The sequence below is a fragment of the Daktulosphaira vitifoliae genome, unplaced genomic scaffold (assembly GCF_025091365.1).
Source record: "Daktulosphaira vitifoliae isolate Bord-2020 unplaced genomic scaffold, ASM2509136v1 Scaffold_4, whole genome shotgun sequence".
Taxonomy (NCBI): domain Eukaryota; kingdom Metazoa; phylum Arthropoda; class Insecta; order Hemiptera; family Phylloxeridae; genus Daktulosphaira; species Daktulosphaira vitifoliae.
The window spans coordinates 24,112,336-24,131,196 of NW_026099575.1; the positions used below are offsets into that span (position 1 = coordinate 24,112,336).

The 18,861-nt window shown below is 24.6% G+C and overlaps 1 protein-coding gene and 1 long non-coding RNA gene across 3 annotated transcripts; both read right to left on the minus strand.

Moving 5' to 3' along the window:
• Window positions 1-171: 171 nt before the first annotated feature.
• LOC126904014 (zinc finger protein 182-like) lies at window positions 172-9,910 on the minus strand. Of its 2 annotated transcripts, none has more exons than XM_050682639.1 (11): window positions 9,654-9,910; window positions 9,368-9,481; window positions 5,531-5,896; window positions 5,338-5,440; window positions 5,160-5,279; window positions 2,681-2,827; window positions 1,774-1,943; window positions 1,287-1,474; window positions 1,025-1,196; window positions 770-888; window positions 172-663 (listed from the first exon to the last, which is right to left on the minus strand). In XM_050682639.1, exons 1-11 carry the CDS (start codon window positions 9,708-9,710, stop codon window positions 453-455), a joined length of 1,767 nt encoding a protein of 588 aa, XP_050538596.1. In that variant the 5' UTR covers window positions 9,711-9,910; the 3' UTR covers window positions 172-452. The 2 variants fall into 2 exon arrangements, with proteins under 2 accessions (XP_050538596.1, XP_050538595.1); XM_050682638.1 differs by lacking the exon at window positions 5,531-5,896 and adding an exon at window positions 7,364-7,729.
• A 2,359-nt stretch (window positions 9,911-12,269) lies between these two features.
• Window positions 12,270-16,972, minus strand: LOC126904015 (uncharacterized). The gene is made up of 2 exons (XR_007703649.1): window positions 15,729-16,972; window positions 12,270-12,637 (listed from the first exon to the last, which is right to left on the minus strand). It is a non-coding gene; the product is annotated as an uncharacterized LOC126904015 (long non-coding RNA).
• Between the last annotated feature and the right edge of the window lie 1,889 nt (window positions 16,973-18,861).

Consider the following 18,861-nt stretch of genomic DNA (forward strand, 5'->3'; position numbering starts at 1 on the left):
TCACTAAAACATATATAATTGACATATAATACTATAGTTTTATATGTCACAATTGTTCTTTGATTTTATTTGGTCAGCACGGGTCTGACTATTACTATATAGAGTTATAGATTTTGAGTAGGATTAATTTTCTTAGAAACTATTAAATATTTTTAATCATTAGAATGAAAATTTTATTTCTATAGTTCTTTTTATTCAAACAATAGTTTCATCTTTTAGCATGTAACAGTATTATAATCAGTCTTAAATTATTAAACATTTTAATCTAAAGTTTTCTTAAATAAAAGAAAATCAACATACTTTTGATATTTAAAAACAAATAGTAATAATTATTATTATTATATTTAATAAATTCAATTCAATTAAAATAACAATAAATTTAATTAATAGGAACTTCATTATTTCATTAATTTTTATCTTTTCAGCTAAACTCAAAGTTGAAAACATTTAGATTAATTTTTAAAAGGTTCAACACTGAACAACATCCCAAAATCAAAAGTTTCTTGTTGGTGTACCTTTTTCCAGTGTGTAGCTAAGCGGCTTTTTTTACGAAATTGTTTACAACACATATTGCAAGTAAAATGTGTTTTTAAATGTATAGCAGAATGTAATTTATAGTGACTTTTACGCACAAATTTTTTTTGGCATACTTCACATTCATATCTGAAAATAAATCACATGGATTACAATTCTTCAATTAAATTTTGAATAAAATTAATTAAAATATTTATTTTATTATTTAGTTAAAAAAACAAGTAAATAATAATACCGGTATATATTATCGTGTTTTTCCGCAATATGATATCGAAGAGCTACTCTATTGTAAAAAGATGCAGTACATTGTTCACGGGGACAGCAAATACGTTTAGATTCTTTAATCTTCTCACTCTGTAAGATAAATTTGAAAATTAAATAAAATTAATTCATTTAAGACTAAAAATTCTTTTGATTAAATTAAATCATCAATTTTGTACAAGATAACTTAATAAAAAAAAATTAAAACTATGAATGAATTATAAATTACCTTAGGATGAGATTGCATATGAATATGTAACATTATGTCACTATCAAAACGTTCAGGACATTGTCGACACTTAAAATGAGGTAACCGCTTTGGTCCATGTACTCTAACAATATGTTTTTGCAAATAATTTTGAAAACAAAAAGACTTTCCACATTCTAAACAAATAACAGCTCTGAAAAATACTATACCACCTTAATGATATTGATCAAGTATTTATGTGTTTTTAAACTATTTAATCTTATTTTAAGTTAATTTCTATTACCTGTCTTTACTTTCATGTAATCTTTTTGTATGCCTATTAAGCAGTTGAGTTGTTGTAAACTCTTTATCACATCCTACAGAAGGACATTTAAACATTGAAAATGGATGTTCTTGTTTTCTATGTACAAGTAAAGATTTTTTTTGTTTAAATACTGATTTACATATATCACAGTGAAATCCTAATGTATCCTAAAATTATAATTATTTTGTAGTATATAAAGAGAAACACAAGAAATATATTATCTATAGAAACTAATAAAGTCTTAAAGTATTCATATTAAATACAAGAATAGTTCTTCAAAATTCAATATTTAACTATAAACAGAAAATTTATAAAAATTAAGTATCATTAAAAATTTATAAAGGAAGAATGACAGAAAATTTCCTTTTGATTATACTTTTATGAATTGTGGTTTATACAATTATAATTATGTAAATTGACCAAACATCTATAATATATTGTTTATACTATATAGAATTATAATAACCTGATCTGGATGAACTTTCATATGATATGTCAAGTATTGTTGAGTAGAAAATCGTTTATTACACACTAAACATTCATATGTTGCATCTTGATGTGATTTCATATGAAAATTAAATTTTCCTTTGGTTGCAAACCCTTTATTACAAATACTGCAGTTATACAAGTAATCACCTTTGAATAAACAAAAATTTATTAATTTACACATAAAATAAAAATTTAATAATTGCACTTTTTTTTAACAAATTTTTAATATTGATACAAATCAAATTTTAGCTTTGCTAAAATTAAGAATAAATTTTATAGTTAATTAATTATAAATATAGTAAAATAAAGTTTATATTTCATAAAAAAATGTTTTTTGTAGCTTAATTAGTATTGCACATAATTCAGATAATATATATATAAATTTTATTGTTCTGTGTTATTGATTGCATTTTTAATAAATTGTAAAATTTTTTTTATTACTTTCATAAAACAAACTAATAAAGCTTAATTGAAAATATTTAATATTTATAACAAATATTGAAATCTTAATTATAAGCCCCCAATTCCCTTCTTTTTNTAACTTTTTAGTTCGATGTACTTAAAAGCGTGTTTTTTTAGTTTTTTTAAACTATATTTATTATTTTTATTAAGACATAGTTATTATAATTTGTGTTACATCAAATATACATTTTATAATCAACATGTTTAGGTGGTTAAAACTGATTATTAAATAATGATTTATGTACCATTCAATTTTTTGAAGCAGAGTTTACCATATTAGTCAACTTTACAATTTTTATGACTTATAAAATTATATTTTAAAAATTATTAAATAATTTTTTTTATCATCTTTTAGTAGAAGTAGATAATTGAAGTTATACGTAATTATACTAAAATGTTTAGAGAAATAAATTTTTAACAACCAGTATGCTGTACTGTGTGTACATCTCTGGTACTTTTTTGAGCAAAATGTTGATTACAATATAAACATTTGTATGGCTTGATATTTTGATGAATCATCATATGAACACGAAGATTACTCTTTTTACAAAAAGTTTTTTCACAAAAATCTGAAAAAAAGAAAAAATTTTTTTAATAATGTATCAAATATATATCAAAAATAGATATATATTTTGGTTAGTTAAAATATTAATATATATATACAGTACAATCAATTTATCATAAACCACTCAATTAATCGTAAAATACAATAATGGAAAAATAATTCTTGAGTTATCAGATAGTAATTATTTTTTAAGATCATCCCTTACAATGTATAGGGATGTCAACATTATTTTTTTAATATGATAACATACATATTTAAATTACTTACAAAATAGGAAATAATTTAATTTAAAAAATGAATGGTCAAAAGCAACTTTTGGACTGACCAGTACTTTGGATGTTATTCTCATTTTTGTACCTATATAGGACAAATAGAATGGGCGGGTAATGACTTCTGATAAAAATAGCTGCACCCACTCCTCATCTCTAGTCATTAGTTTAAATTGTTCAGAACTGCTGAAATACTAGTCATAAAATTGTTATCTAAAAAAAAGGGGGTAGAGGACCCAAATATTTTCTCAAAATTATGAATGTAAGATACTACTAACTTCTAAAAAAAAATTACATTATATTTAAAATTTTTTAAGATATTGTGTAAAGATAATAGTTAAACTATTATTCTGTAATATATACATTAAAATATACAATGTACATAGATATTATAAAGTTCACAATTTTTGTAAATATATATGTGTATAGTATATAATCTACAATTTTAACGTAATAAATTATATATTTATTAATTTATATAAAAAAATAATGATATATGTAAAATGATTAAAAATTTTCATAATTTTCATTTTGTATACATTTTAATGTACATATTAATATATATACACATTAATTAATGTAATATTTGTTAATTTTAAAATTTGAAAAATTTTTATATTTTTTGTGTATATTTTACAGCAACAAACGATAATCATCTTGTGAAGAAAAGGATAGAATTATATGAAATGTTGTCATGGTAATTGTTAATTGTAGACTGTAATTTATTCCATGAAAATTATCATTACTTGAATATGTACTAATGTTTAAAGTTATAAAACATAAATAATAGTATTATTGACAAAACATCTAACTTACCATAATTTTTTTAATGTAATCAATTAAATAATTTATTAAAAAGATTTTTTTTTTAATATTTTAAATACTTTTCAACATTTAGTTGACATACATTATTTTACTTTGATTTCAACTATTATCATAGCAAAAATATAATTACTTATTTTTTAATCATAAAAGTTTATAACAATTGGTAGTTGGTTTGGTAAATAATTCAGGTAGGTTTACCTGCATGAACTTTAACTTTAGTATAAAAAAAAAAAATGAACATATATACAAGGTAATTATTTTAACACTAGCCACTCAATTTCTTTTAAAATAATAAGTCATTTGAACATTTTTTTTGGTTGTTCTTAATTTCATATATATTTTTTTTAATATATCAGTTATAAAATAATTTTTAGGGTCATATATTATAAGGGTAAGAACCTTGTTTTTTTTAATGGCAAATATACATATTTAACTAGCTTATAAAATAGAAAATAATTTAATTAAGAGAAAAACTAGTTCATAACTACTTTTTGACCAGTATTTCGGAAATTATTAATAATTAAAAGTAATGATAGAAGGAGAGGAGCGGATGCTGCAATTTTTGTCCTTAGTAATTTCCTAGTCATACTCTTCCTTACGCCTAAATATAAAAATGGGAATAATTTCTTAATTACTTAATTTCTTTTATTTTTTTAAGAAAAATTGAATGGATAGTGTTAAAAGAATTACCTTGTATATATTTATTAATTTAATAATCAGTTCTTAAGCTATCACAAAAATTAGGTATATCTAATTTTAATTTAGTCTATATTAATTGTATTCATAAAAACTATTGATCAATTTCATGGAAAAAATTCTGTACCTACAATCAAAATTTAGTGTGAAATAATTCCATATACATTTACCTTATTCTTCACAATAAAATTATACTTTGATACTGTAAAATATATACAAAAATTAACCATTTCAAAAACTTTGAAATTCTCATAAATTTATATATCAATTTAATCAATTATAGAGGATAGTGAAAATAAGTTTTTAATTTAAATAGTGATTAAATAAATTCAATATTTTTCCAATGCTAACAACAAATATTTTTATTTATGGACGATTTCTGACATATAATAGAAAATATATTCTTTATGCATATAATAAATTCAAAAGTTTGATTAGTGATTTATCATATTTTATAAAAGACATGAAAATAAACAACCAATAAAATTATTAGTAATTTTGTCATTTTAACTAAAATAAAATGAATAAGTATATATGTTTAAATACCACAAGTCAAACGATCATTTTGATAGTTTGATTCAGATTGGTGTATTTTCAAATGTGTTTCTAGTTCTATAGATGAGTTGAATTCATTATTGCATATGTGACAAATAAATGTCATTTCACCTAAAAATAATTAATGTTACACTATCAAATACTACTTTTTAAAATTTTTACCATTTACAATTGTTTTGTTGATAAGTAGCATTTGAATTTGTATCCTGAGCAATGTCTAATTCGTCTTTTCTATATAATTTAATATTTGGAGTTTGTGGACCTCTTTCATCCTATTTGAAAAATTTAGAATAGATTAAATAAAATAATTTTTTTAATTCAAAATTTTAATAAATAAATTTATTTTTGAACATTTTGTTTACCAATTGTGCATGATCTAAATTAAAATCAGACTCATGAAAAACATTCCATGCGTCTGATGATGGACTTCCATAGTCACCAAATGATGGTGCTATAAAGTCAGTTGGTGACTGTTGATCATCTATTTCAAAACCATCCTTTGATGTACTATCTTGTATTGGTCTTAAACCAACACTCCATAATATTGGACTAACGGGGTTTCTGAAACCTAATACAGAATCTATTTTTTCTTTAATTAATGGTGTTATATAATCAGGTCCACTAAGATTCATGTCTATTGTATTAGGGGTTAATGGTGGCTCAATTACATTGCCCAGTGAAGCTAAATCTTCAGCTTTCCATTCTGTACAAACATTTGTAAGCCATTTCTGAAATAAAATTTATACTCAATTATATTAAAAAATAAGAATTATTTTCTAAAGAATTTCAAAATTATTGTTATATCAAAATAAAAAGTTAGACTATTCCCTAAATTTTCCAGGTTTTTCAGAAATATCTTTCACAATAACTTAAAATGTTATTGAAGATCTTTTTAGTTTATTTTTTAATTGTCAGTTTCAACTTCTAATAGTTTAATAACATAAAAATACAATTTAATTTTTATAACGTCTCATGTAACTAATATTTATAATTCATGTAAACAAAACAAAAGTTTATTATTATGTAACATAAATTTATTGTAAATTTGAATTATTTTTGTAAAAAGTTGATTAAGTCAAAAATGATACTTTTTCAGGAGACGAAAAATATAAAATGTTTTCTACCAATGATAAAAAAGATTTTTTAATTTCTAATCACAATAAAATTATATCTAAGGTATCTATAAAAATAATACCGATACCTATAAACACATTTAACATTTTCTAATAAAGTACCAACTTTTATTACAAATTAACTAAAAATAACAAAATTTGATTTAACAAATTTCTCACAAAAACCATCCATTTATATTGTAATAAATTTCTAAGCATCTAAAGATTTTAGATGTTGAATATTAAAAAAATAAAAATACTTAATATAAATGTAAAAATATCTGCTATATATAAGATCATTAATTTATCACAAACAATTAATTAAACAGAAAATAATAATAATATTGAGAATATTTCTTTATTTTCTTTTAGGTACATGATTTTTTGAATTTATCAATAATAAAGTATTTTTTTAATGTTCATCTCTTATACCTTAAAAGGGTATCGATAATAAGGGTTTATTTTTTCAAATGGTAACATAAAATTATTAATTATTTAATTTAATACATAATGTATCTCATTAACAAATGACAGATCGATAAAAACTATTAGACTAGTATTTTAGTAATTATTTATTTTTATACCTGGAATGGAGGAAGAGGACATGTGTAGTCAAATAAAAAGCAGTACCCAATTTTTATCCCTAATCATTACCTAAAATTGTACAAAATTATAACCTAAAAGTTGTTATCGACCAATCATTTTCTTAAATGATTGTAGATCATTATTTATTAAATAAACCAGTTAATATACACATTGCCATTTGAAATATTAAAATTAACATCCTTTAAAGTAGGGATAAACATAAAAAAGACCTAATGATTGGTAAATTAAAAAATACATGAACCTAAATGAAATAAAAAAAAATTCTCAATATTATATTAATTTTTTGTTTAATATAAAAATTTTTGTACTATAAATTCTNTCCTGAGCAATGTCTAATTCGTCTTTTCTATATAATTTAATATTTGGAGTTTGTGGACCTCTCTCATCCTATTTGAAAAATTTAGAATAGATTAAATAAAATAATTTTTTTAATTCAAAATTTTAATAAATAAATTTATTTTTGAACATTTTGTTTACCAATTGTGCATGATCTAAATTAAAATCAGACTCATGAAAAACATTCCATGCGTCTGATGATGGACTTCCATAGTCACCAAATGATGGTGCTATAAAGTCAGTTGGTGACTGTTGATCATCTATTTCAAAACCATCCTTTGATGTACTATCTTGTATTGGTCTTAAACCAACACTCCATAATATTGGACTAACGGGGTTTCTGAAACCTAATACAGAATCTATTTTTTCTTTAATTAATGGTGTTATATAATCAGGTCCACTAAGATTCATGTCTATTGTATTAGGGGTTAATGGTGGCTCAATTACATTGCCCAGTGAAGCTAAATCTTCAGCTTTCCATTCTGTACAAACATTTGTAAGCCATTTCTGAAATAAAATTTATACTCAATTATATTAAAAAATAAGAATTATTTTCTAAAGAATTTCAAAATTATTGTTATATCAAAATAAAAAGTTAGACTATTCCCTAAATTTTCCAGGTTTTTCAGAAATATCTTTCACAATAACTTAAAATGTTATTGAAGATCTTTTTAGTTTATTTTTTAATTGTCAGTTTCAACTTCTAATAGTTTAATAACATAAAAATACAATTTAATTTTTATAACGTCTCATGTAACTAATATTTATAATTCATGTAAACAAAACAAAAGTTTATTATTATGTAACATAAATTTATTGTAAATTTGAATTATTTTTGTAAAAAGTTGATTAAGTCAAAAATGATACTTTTTCAGGAGACGAAAAATATAAAATGTTTTCTACCAATGATAAAAAAGATTTTTTAATTTCTAATCACAATAAAATTATATCTAAGGTATCTATAAAAATAATACCGATACCTATAAACACATTTAACATTTTCTAATAAAGTACCAACTTTTATTACAAATTAACTAAAAATAACAAAATTTGATTTAACAAATTTCTCACAAAAACCATCCATTTATATTGTAATAAATTTCTAAGCATCTAAAGATTTTAGATGTTGAATATTAAAAAAATAAAAATACTTAATATAAATGTAAAAATATCTGCTATATATAAGATCATTAATTTATCACAAACAATTAATTAAACAGAAAATAATAATAATATTGAGAATATTTCTTTATTTTCTTTTAGGTACATGATTTTTTGAATTTATCAATAATAAAGTATTTTTTTAATGTTCATCTCTTATACCTTAAAAGGGTATCGATAATAAGGGTTTATTTTTTCAAATGGTAACATAAAATAATTAATTATTTAATTTAATACATAATGTATCTCATTAACAAATGACAGATTGATAAAAACTATTAGACTAGTATTTTAGTAATTATTTATTTTTATACCTGGAATGGAGGAAGAGGACATGTGTAGTCAAATAAAAAGCAGTACCCAATTTTTATCCCTAATCATTACCTAAAATTGTACAAAATTATAACCTAAAAGTTGTTATCGACCAATCATTTTCTTAAATGATTGTAGATCATTATTTATTAAATAAACCAGTTAATATACACATTGCCATTTGAAATATTAAAATTAACATCCTTTAAAGTAGGGATAAACATAAAAAAGACCTAATGATTGGTAAATTAAAAAATACATGAACCTAAATGAAATAAAAAAAAATTCTCAATATTATATTAATTTTTTGTTTAATATAAAAATTTTTGTACTATAAATTCTGGGAATATGATAAATGAAGAATTTTTTTTTTTTTGATAGTATTACAACATTTTCCTGTTCATTATATAATGTTTTTTTAAATAATTTTATCATGAAAGAACTTTTTATGACAAATGATTATTAATTATAGGGAGTGTATAAGGACACATTACTAAGAAGTAATTGGCGTATATATGAGGGCTAAACACCATATTTGTTTATTAAGATTTTTAATTGTATTGCCACTAATAAATTTATGATTAAATCACTATAAATAACTATTCCAAACTTTTTAAAAATTTGTCAATTATAAAAATATATTAACACTAAAATATTATTATATTATTATACCTTTAATTCATCAATGGAAGTCTGAATTCTTCTTAAGAACTGTTCATGGTTTGAATTTATTTTAATAGCCGAATGCATAAATGTAAATGAATCCAGAACTCCTACTTCAGTCATCTAATGATATTTCAATAAGTATATTTATACAATTACTTAAAGAATAATTTCAATAACTACATATTGAAAAATAACTATAAAATTATGAAACAATCTTTTTTTTTCATAATAGAAAAATTAGTAAATAATCAATACACAATCAATAAACTACACAATTCTAAATAGTACTCACAACGTTTAATAACTTATTGAACAGATCTAACAAGTCAGAAATAACTTCCACGTACATTTCAATTGTTTTAATAAAGTTTAAAATATTTATGTGAACATGAAAAATTCAAATTTGTTTGTAAATATTAATTTAAATAATAAAAAGATTTTACAATTATTTAAAATTTTACATAACATTAGATTTGAAAGTTAAATAGTAAACTAGTTAACTTTTAAAAAATATTGTCATTTTTCTTACATTACGTTTAAAACCGTATAATTGAATAAAGAGTAGATAAGAATGTTATCACAATTTTTGATAGTAAAATATCACTTTGACCAGTTAACGACCTATTATCCTACTTACTAGTTGTTCTAAAAATAAAACAATATTTCTCAGATCAAAACATGGACATCCGCAGAGGAAAAATGAGGCAATTGTACTTCTTTAGTTTTTTACAGATAAATTAAAATAATTATTTTTTATGATATTTCATATACAATATACTATGTCATATATAACATAAAAAAATTAATTTAAGTATATTAAACTTGATTATGAACTTCTTATTCGTCATTTAACGAAAATCCTTCGATATTTTTTCAATTAGGGATCTATATACTAAGAACCCTCAAGCTAACTATAAATTAAATACCAGGGGCCCTAATGTGAGCCAGTCCGATACTGGATATAAGAGCGTTGTTTTNTCGTCATTTAACGAAAATCCTTTGATATTTTTTCAATTAGGGATCTATATACTAAGAACCCTCAAGCTAACTATAAATTAAATACCAAGGGCCCTAATGTGAGCCAGTCCGATACTGGATATAAGAGCGTTGCTTTTAAATATTTATGACATGTATGACTTAACGTTACTTATCAATTAATGAAAAATAATGCTACTCAGCTATAAAACTAACTTTGAACTAATATTATACTTAAGTCAAATAACACCTAACTCGAGTAATTTTACCATGTTTAATCAACAATCATGATTCATTTCTTTATTTAAAAGAAAGTGGGATTTTGCCGCTCTTTGACAGGCTCGGATCCAGAAGAAATTTTTTGGGAGAGCTGCTTTAACTAGTTTTGTTCATCATCATCGGTTTGACGATTTAATTGAGTTTAATATTTTTAATATTTTTTAGTTTTTTAAATTAATAATATTTTTAATATAGTTTTAATTTTACTTAATTAATTAGCCACAAGTGATCAATTTTTATTATATTGACGATTTAAGCTGCAAATATCTATATATTTAGTAAAATTAATTAATTTATAAACTATTACCCATTAAATATAAGTAACTTTAGCTGTCCATTGGAATTAAATATTTATAACCATTGTTATAAAATTATAAGCACTTAAACACGATAAAGTGATAATAGTTTTTAAAACTATTCGATATTTTATGCTAAAAATAAACTATTGGGTTGTATAAAAACAATTCGAATAGTTATTACATATTTTAAAATATTGGAAAATGCCAATCACTAGGTTAAAAAATGATTTTTTTGTTAAACAAAAATATTAGTGGTACTGGTTATCAGGAATACATAAAATATCGTTATTATTAACTAATCTGTGTACTTTTAACTTTATTTAAGTATTTAATTTCATACTTTTAAGATAAATTTGTTATTGTTATGGATCTACAAAACAATATACTTATCTATGCTACAAAATGATTTTCTAGTGCTAGTTACTCGATTTCTCTATAAATAATAATCATGTTATACAAATTTTTTTGGTATTTTCTATTGTCATATATTTATTGATTTATCAGTTATTAATTACTTTTACTTAAATTCACCAATTATTTTATAAGGGTATCAACTTAATTTTTTTAATTGTCAACATACATATTTGACTAGCTTATTCAATAAAAACCGATCTTACTAAAAAAATTACTGGTCTATAACAACTTTTGGACCAGTATTTCAAAAGTAATTAACAATTTAAAGTTATGACAGCAGGTGAGAAGAATGAATTTTGCTAATTTTGTGGAGGCTTTCCCTAAAGGAGGAGGTTTTTTAACTATTATTTTACAGAACGAGTGATTAGTCCGTCGCTGGAGAGAAAGATGGCAACTCTAATTACCAAACTTATCTCTTGCTCAGTAAATAAAACCGGTTGTGACCGAGAGTCGATCCGAGGCAGTGCGCATTAGACACTCCCGCGTGACCGACTTGGCCACACCGTCCCTCATAACAGTTTATTTACTGGAAAATTCAAATTTAAACATAGAATAATTGATTGAATCGTTTGTATTATTTAATTATAAATATTTTTACATTATGATTATAAAAAAATTATCTGAGAATAATATTTATTAACTTTGTTAATTTTGGGGCATCGAAATATAAATTATTAGCAAAGAATTTAAAAAGATGAAATACTCCTAACTTAATTTTACATGACTTCTACAAAGAATCCATCTCCTTAGTTCATTCACTTTTGGAGTCACTCAATATTTTATTGCAAATTTTCCTTAGGTAGGTGCCATTCGCCCACTCTCCGCTAAATACACGAACATATTTCCATATACCATTGTTAAAAATACGCACCAAATTATTTTTGCTTTAATATTTTATCAACTTCTAGTTAAAAAAAAATAGGAAAAATATTTATAAAATATTCGTTAAATATACATAATCTATATTAGCATATAACATTTTTTATAATATATACAAACAAATAATAATTTTAGAGCACACGAGTAAACAGGTATATTTCACACAGATCTTAAAAATATTCTAATGAATGAAAGAGGAGAAATATCACATTAAGGACTTATAAGTAGTTTGGAAACAGACATCCGCAACAACAAACAAAGTCCAATAGTTTTTTCACAGAATCACAAAACCCTTTCGGTGGACTAGGAATCATCACCGTGATGGTTTCCTCTGAAAAATGTACATGCTTTTTTCCATCGTTTTTTCGAGGGGTAAAAGTTGTGTCATCTTCTATATCTACTACAGTCACATCATCGTTGTCTTGATTTTCTGCAACAATACATTTCTTAAATTGAATAAACTCACTTTTAAAAATCAAATTTTTCTAAATCTCATAAGGCTAGTTTAAACACTTATCCTTATGTAATTACATAAGCCATTACTAAAAAGTATTAATGGCTTCAATTTAAATATTATAATTTTTTTATATTGATTTACATTATGACCTCGACAAGAAAATCGGATAAAAACAAGGTAAAGAAGCTCTACAAAATATTGTATACATAATATGTGCATAAATTAAATCATAATTCCGAGCAACAGTTTACTAAAAAAACCCTACAAATAGCTTTGTTCTAATCATCTGTAATGGGCGGAGACAATGATTAGAATATCGAATTTAGTTCATAACTTCTTAAAGTCTCTTTGTATTAAATTATGAACAATATTTTTTTAAGCTATTATGAACTTTAAAACTTATCTAAATCAGTAGATATAATATTAAATAAACCCTACAAATAAAAAAAAATGTTATAATAAAATACATAAAAAACAAGTTTTGTTAACTTACCAATGAGAAGTTTTAAAATTTATAAAAACAAAATACACAGATTTATATATTGACATTTCATTGAAAACAGACACGAAAATTAATTAGAGAATTTTTCGCTCCGTCACTTTTCAATTAGAAATACACTATGATAAAAATCCATCTATTGGACAATATTTTTCAATAATATTTCACTCTATTTTTAATTAATTATTTGATGGCTGTGAATAAAATATCCTAACATTATCCAATTAAAATCTAAATTGTTTTCGTCCATAAAAAATAGAACGTAGACAAAACAAACTGTGTCAAACTATAGTTATTATTTTTATATTGTTCAATAAATTTCAAAACTCACAATTTAATGGTAAACTTTATAAAATAACGTCGAAAAAATAGAGACAAAGTTAATTAAAAAAATTACTTTTCATTAATTATATTTTATTGACCTACAATATGTATTATGACCAATAAACACTACTAAAAACTTTAACGGAAAATATATGATACAGTGTAGTTTCTACTTTTTGGGAAATAACGCAATGAGTAACTAGAATATGGTAATTTTAACTTTTTGTTTTTATAGTAATCACGATTAAACTTTAATTATAAAACACAACGCCTTACAAATGTTTTTATTGATCGTGACATAACCGTACCACTTGAAAACATTGGCAACAAGCATCATTTTTGGTCTAGTGCAATTCATGACTATTATTGCTTATTCTTGGATTATTAGAAATAATAACATCAATATGATAGTAGCCCGTTTCCCAGAGCAATTGGTCTGTATTTAAACGATTAAATTACCCACATTCTAAAGGTAATGGCAAATATTAGCATGTTGAATTTTGCAACTAATGACGTACTCGGAAGATAAATGATTTTACATCTTTTTTTTTTTTATAATTTTAAGACGTAAAATAGTGAATAAATAACGTAAACAAATCAATTTTTTTTGAATAGGTACAGTTTAAAGTTTCTACATATCATTGTGACGTATTCGGCGGCCGCCAAAATAGAATAATCAATGTTACCATGCAACTAATTTTAGTATGTGTTCATTAATTGTTATTATTAGCTACCTGATTGTCCAGTTTGATTATATACCGGACAGTGGTGGACTGATAGGTATATAGATAAATCACACGCGGACGACCTTCGTGTTTATATTTCAATAAAATGTTGGCTGCTTTTTCTACCGCATTATCAAAAAATAGCTGTACAAAACGAGTCTTACTTAGGATGAAATCGAAATGAATTCGTTTAATTTTGTACCATTAATTGTCACAAATATTTTTCACCGGCATTAACATCTTTTTCAAATGAATTATCGTGATAGCCACACATTAACCGCAATATCGATTGGTAGGCGAGTGGGGCGTGTGATATTATTTAAGAAAAGTTGTTAATTGTAAATTCGGTCAGCGTTTGTGTATTATTATCGTGCAGTATACCTATAAACTAAACACTGCGTTGAACAAAAGCACTAACAAACCAAACAGCTATTAGAACACGTACGGTCCTATCCAGCAGCTAGTAAATATTATTGCACACATATTTTAAACGATTCCAGGCCTGTGCTTGCTACATAATTTATCGTCATTATTCGGTTGACGAACAATACAACAAAGTGTCACGAATTAAACATCTCGGAACTAATTATTAATTAAAATGACAATAACTAAAATAAAATGTAAAAACCATTATGAATAATGCAGTGGATAAAAGAGTTATGCAACACATTAGGTATTTTCAAACACTATTTATTTATTTTTCTTATTCATCAACAATGTCCTGCAACTCAATTGATATGTGTCAAGCTGGAACGTGTTAAAATTGCTATTATTCATTCGATACTGAAAATGCAAACTATTTTATTCCTGATAGTCAAGAAGCAAAATAAAATATTTAGCAATCGCTTTCGTACAAGTATAGTGCACTTGCACTACTTTACACCCTCTTTATGTTTACTATTCAATGGGTCTTTGTATTGTAATAAAAGATGACATCGACGTCTTACTAAGAAATAACGAACGGCTCCGTGGTTCATTATCCTGTTGACGACACAACGACCACTAGGAGTAAATTAATAGCCGGCGAATTAATAAAAGTCACCTGTCACGATTACTTTCAATATTTTGCCTTATATTTTTATACATAACGCCAGTTGTTAGAAAAATGACAAGTTCGAATGATCGATGGAAAAATGCATGGTAATGAAATTGTGGATAATTTTTTAAAGAATAATTTATCACCTTACTAAACGTATACAATTATTTTGTCATTAACGTTTATCGAACATTACTCAATAGTTAATACATTAGGTCTAAAAAAAAATAGCGTACTATATTTGTCACTTATAAAAAAAGTATGTGTTCGAGTTGATGTTTTCACACGTGTGCAAACGTTAACTAGAGTACATTGGAAGCGTTAAAGACAGCTGTGTTTTACAAACCGTATCCTTTCGTGCGTTTTTACATTACACCGATTCCGGCCGTTAATCAGAAACATTTCAGACCGGACCCCGTACATTCTAAGCTTAAGATAGGTAAAATTAATTATTCGTACGTTATCTTTGTGCGTTTTTACCTGAAGTCCTTAGTTTGGGCGGCGTACCCGGCGGCGTCATCACGTCTATCCCCCGGGATCGGTCATGTTCCCCTCGCACCACTGTGTAGCTACTTCATGCCACGCGACGGTATATCCGTGACGGTAAAAAGCATTTGCATGAATGAGCGGCTATCGCTTTTCGCATTTATGGCACACGGCGAAAACGTCGGAGAAGAGGCGCGCGCGTTCACCCGAACGTTCCGTTTTACGAACAGCCGTGGCGCGTACGTATTTGTAGGGTTTCCTAGAAAAGACTAAATCGATAATTGTGTAAAAAATAATACACACCTACACACATTTTTTATTGGGTAGACAACGAGGATGTGAGAATTGGGGTGACGAGCAAATGCAAAATTTCGACGAGTTGAACCGGCGTAACGCTTCGAAAAGTACACACACACACACACACCTGACCCGACAATAGGCGTTTGATCATTAATTTCACTGTCGGCGGCGACAAACATTAATATCGACAGCGATAACACCACCGCCACCACTGCCGGTGCGAGGCTCTTCAGTGGGCTCGGCTCCGTGTACCCTCCCCACCGTTTCACGCGTCGATGACACGGCTATAACAATATTTTGTTAGTGATGTATTGTGAAGCTTTTTTTTACGCGTGAATATGTTTTAAACGAGTACGCGACAGGTAGGAGAAATAAATCAGATGAGAAACATTTAAAAAATGAAAACACGTATTGTGTAGAAAAAAATACGAGGAAGAAAACACAGTGGCCTGTACGTATCGCATATATGTCGCAGAATGGAGAGGAAGTTATATGGTAGAGCACGTGACCTGCATGCAAATTAAGTGATTATGATCGGTTTTCTTAAATAAACGCCGTATTCGAAGGTTGGGACACCAAATCAACGAGAAATTTGTTTGCTAAACTACCATACATCGAAATACTATTTTTTAAGTATTACTTCTCGATTAAACTCTAACTCTAGTGATTCTCGAATATTCATCATGTGGACATATCTTTAGCACATCATTAAAAGTTAGTTTTATTGTGCAATTTATGGAGTGAAACGGTTCGACTAAAAGAGTAGAGTGATGGCAAATGATTCAATATCTCTTCGTATCGAATAGTATAATGCGGCTTCTTTGTCGAGTGAAAAAAAATACCGTTTGGTTGTTATAGAATTTATCTGACCATGCTCTCAAAACCAAAATTCTTACTTGAATATTTAACTATTTATTATGAAGTTTAGAATAAATTTTTTTTTTTCGAAAAGTAAAAAATATTAAAAAAATTATATTTAATTAAACAACGAACAGAAAAAAAAGGATTCATAAATAATAATAAAAACTTCTGTAGTAAAAATTCTTCAAATATTTTAACTCACATAAATTGTATAATTTGTGTATATAAGTATACATTTATATATTTTAAATTATGATAGTCATAGATATAATGTAGGAAAACATTAAAAATAATATTTGAAGTATTATATAGTAAAAAAAAAAAACGAATTCCGACAAGGTCACACTATAGTTTACTGATTAGATGATTATATGAAAATATGTGATATGGAATTATTATTTACAAAAATAATATTTCATATATAATATTTTCTATAAATAAAAATATATGTTTAAATTAAAGCAAGCCATTTTAAAACACAAAAAAGGAGTTTTTACGTGTTTATACATATATTTCACTTACAAAAAATATAGAAAATATAATTTTAAAGTATTATACACATCGTATACTATGTATATTTTTTAAATTTTATTTATTAAGACAATTAAACATACAAATATCTTTAAGTTTAGTTTTAAAATATAATTAATTATGTAATTAAGGGTATAAATGACGTATTAGAGATTTGTTTGACGGGGACAATAACAAACATTTTCACAACCCCCTCCAATCCGAAAACATATCTTTACCATGTAAATATTATTATTCTGGCGATATTTCCCCCTCAACCTTACAGGTGCGTAATTAAGAGTTAATTACGCACCAGTAAGGTCTCATTTGGTTTAGATTCAGCAAAAACAAACGTTATTACATTTTCAAAGAAAAATTAAAAGTTGCTAAAATTAGTATCTAAATTGTATAATTTTGATTTTATAATTATAATATAGAATTGTATAATCTAAAGTATTTAGATTATATTAATATTATTATATTTATATTTACTATATCGTATTAATTATATTTTATTATAATAACAAGTCTTAATTGTTTTACATATATAACTCAATTTTGGTTTTTACTTCCAAACAAGTATGAATGACTTTCTTTTTAAAACTAGTTGAATAGCTGAGTATGCCAAATTTAATTGAAATATTCTCAAAAACGTCAAAAAATACATAAGGCTGTTAAATTTTTTTTTCAAAATTCACAATAAATTGTACTGTAAAAGTAAAATTGCAGTTTTTACAAATTTTTAAGATTTATGTAACCATTTTTCCTAAAATTGCAATTTTGTCACGTAAAAAAAACAAATAAATTTATTTTTGTATTCTTCATAAAATTATCTAATTGTTCGTAGTAAATCCGTAATTATAAAATTAATCTAAAAATAGTTACAGAGATAAGTTCATTAAAAAAAAAAAAAACTATTGTAAAAGTCTCTAAAAAAGTTTTAACTTTATGGATAAGCCCCAAATGTTGTACAAATATTATTTAATATCTTTTAATTATAGTAGAAGAGCTTTAAACAAAAATATTTTTCGATTTTTTATTATGATTTAGTAGTTTAATTAATGCAAAATTATTAATTAGTAATTAACAAAAACTAGATGTTATGGATAAATTTAAAGCTAGATTCGAAGTCTGTGTCAATATTCCATATAAAATTCACCTAATTTTTGATACAGATTATCTTTAATTAATTGAGTAAATCACATCTATATAAGAATTTAAAAAATTTTGTTTGTAATTATGAATATTAAACAATATATTTATGCATTGAAATAAGCGCATTGCGTGTATAAGGAAAAATTTATAATTAAAAAAATCTTTTTATTATTTTTAAAATGCGAAACATGATACAACTAGTGTACAAGATTACTTTCAGTTGATATTGTGCACGAAAATTATAATTTTTATTACTTAAAACACTGGATTCATCTTAATATTAATTTACAAGTACAGAAAT

Bases quoted from the DNA above. Each gene is read 5' to 3' on its own strand.
- LOC126904014 (XM_050682639.1), bottom strand. From the start codon at position 9,710: ATGTACGTGGAAGTTATTTCTGACTTGTTAGATCTGTTCAATAAGTTA. The intron at 9,482-9,653 runs GTGAGTACTATT...AAATATCATTAG, and splicing joins TCAATAAGTTATTAAACGTT to ATGACTGAAGTAGGAGTTCT. The intron at 5,897-9,367 runs GTATAATAATAT...ATTTTATTTCAG, and splicing joins CTTCCATTGATGAATTAAAG to AAATGGCTTACAAATGTTTG.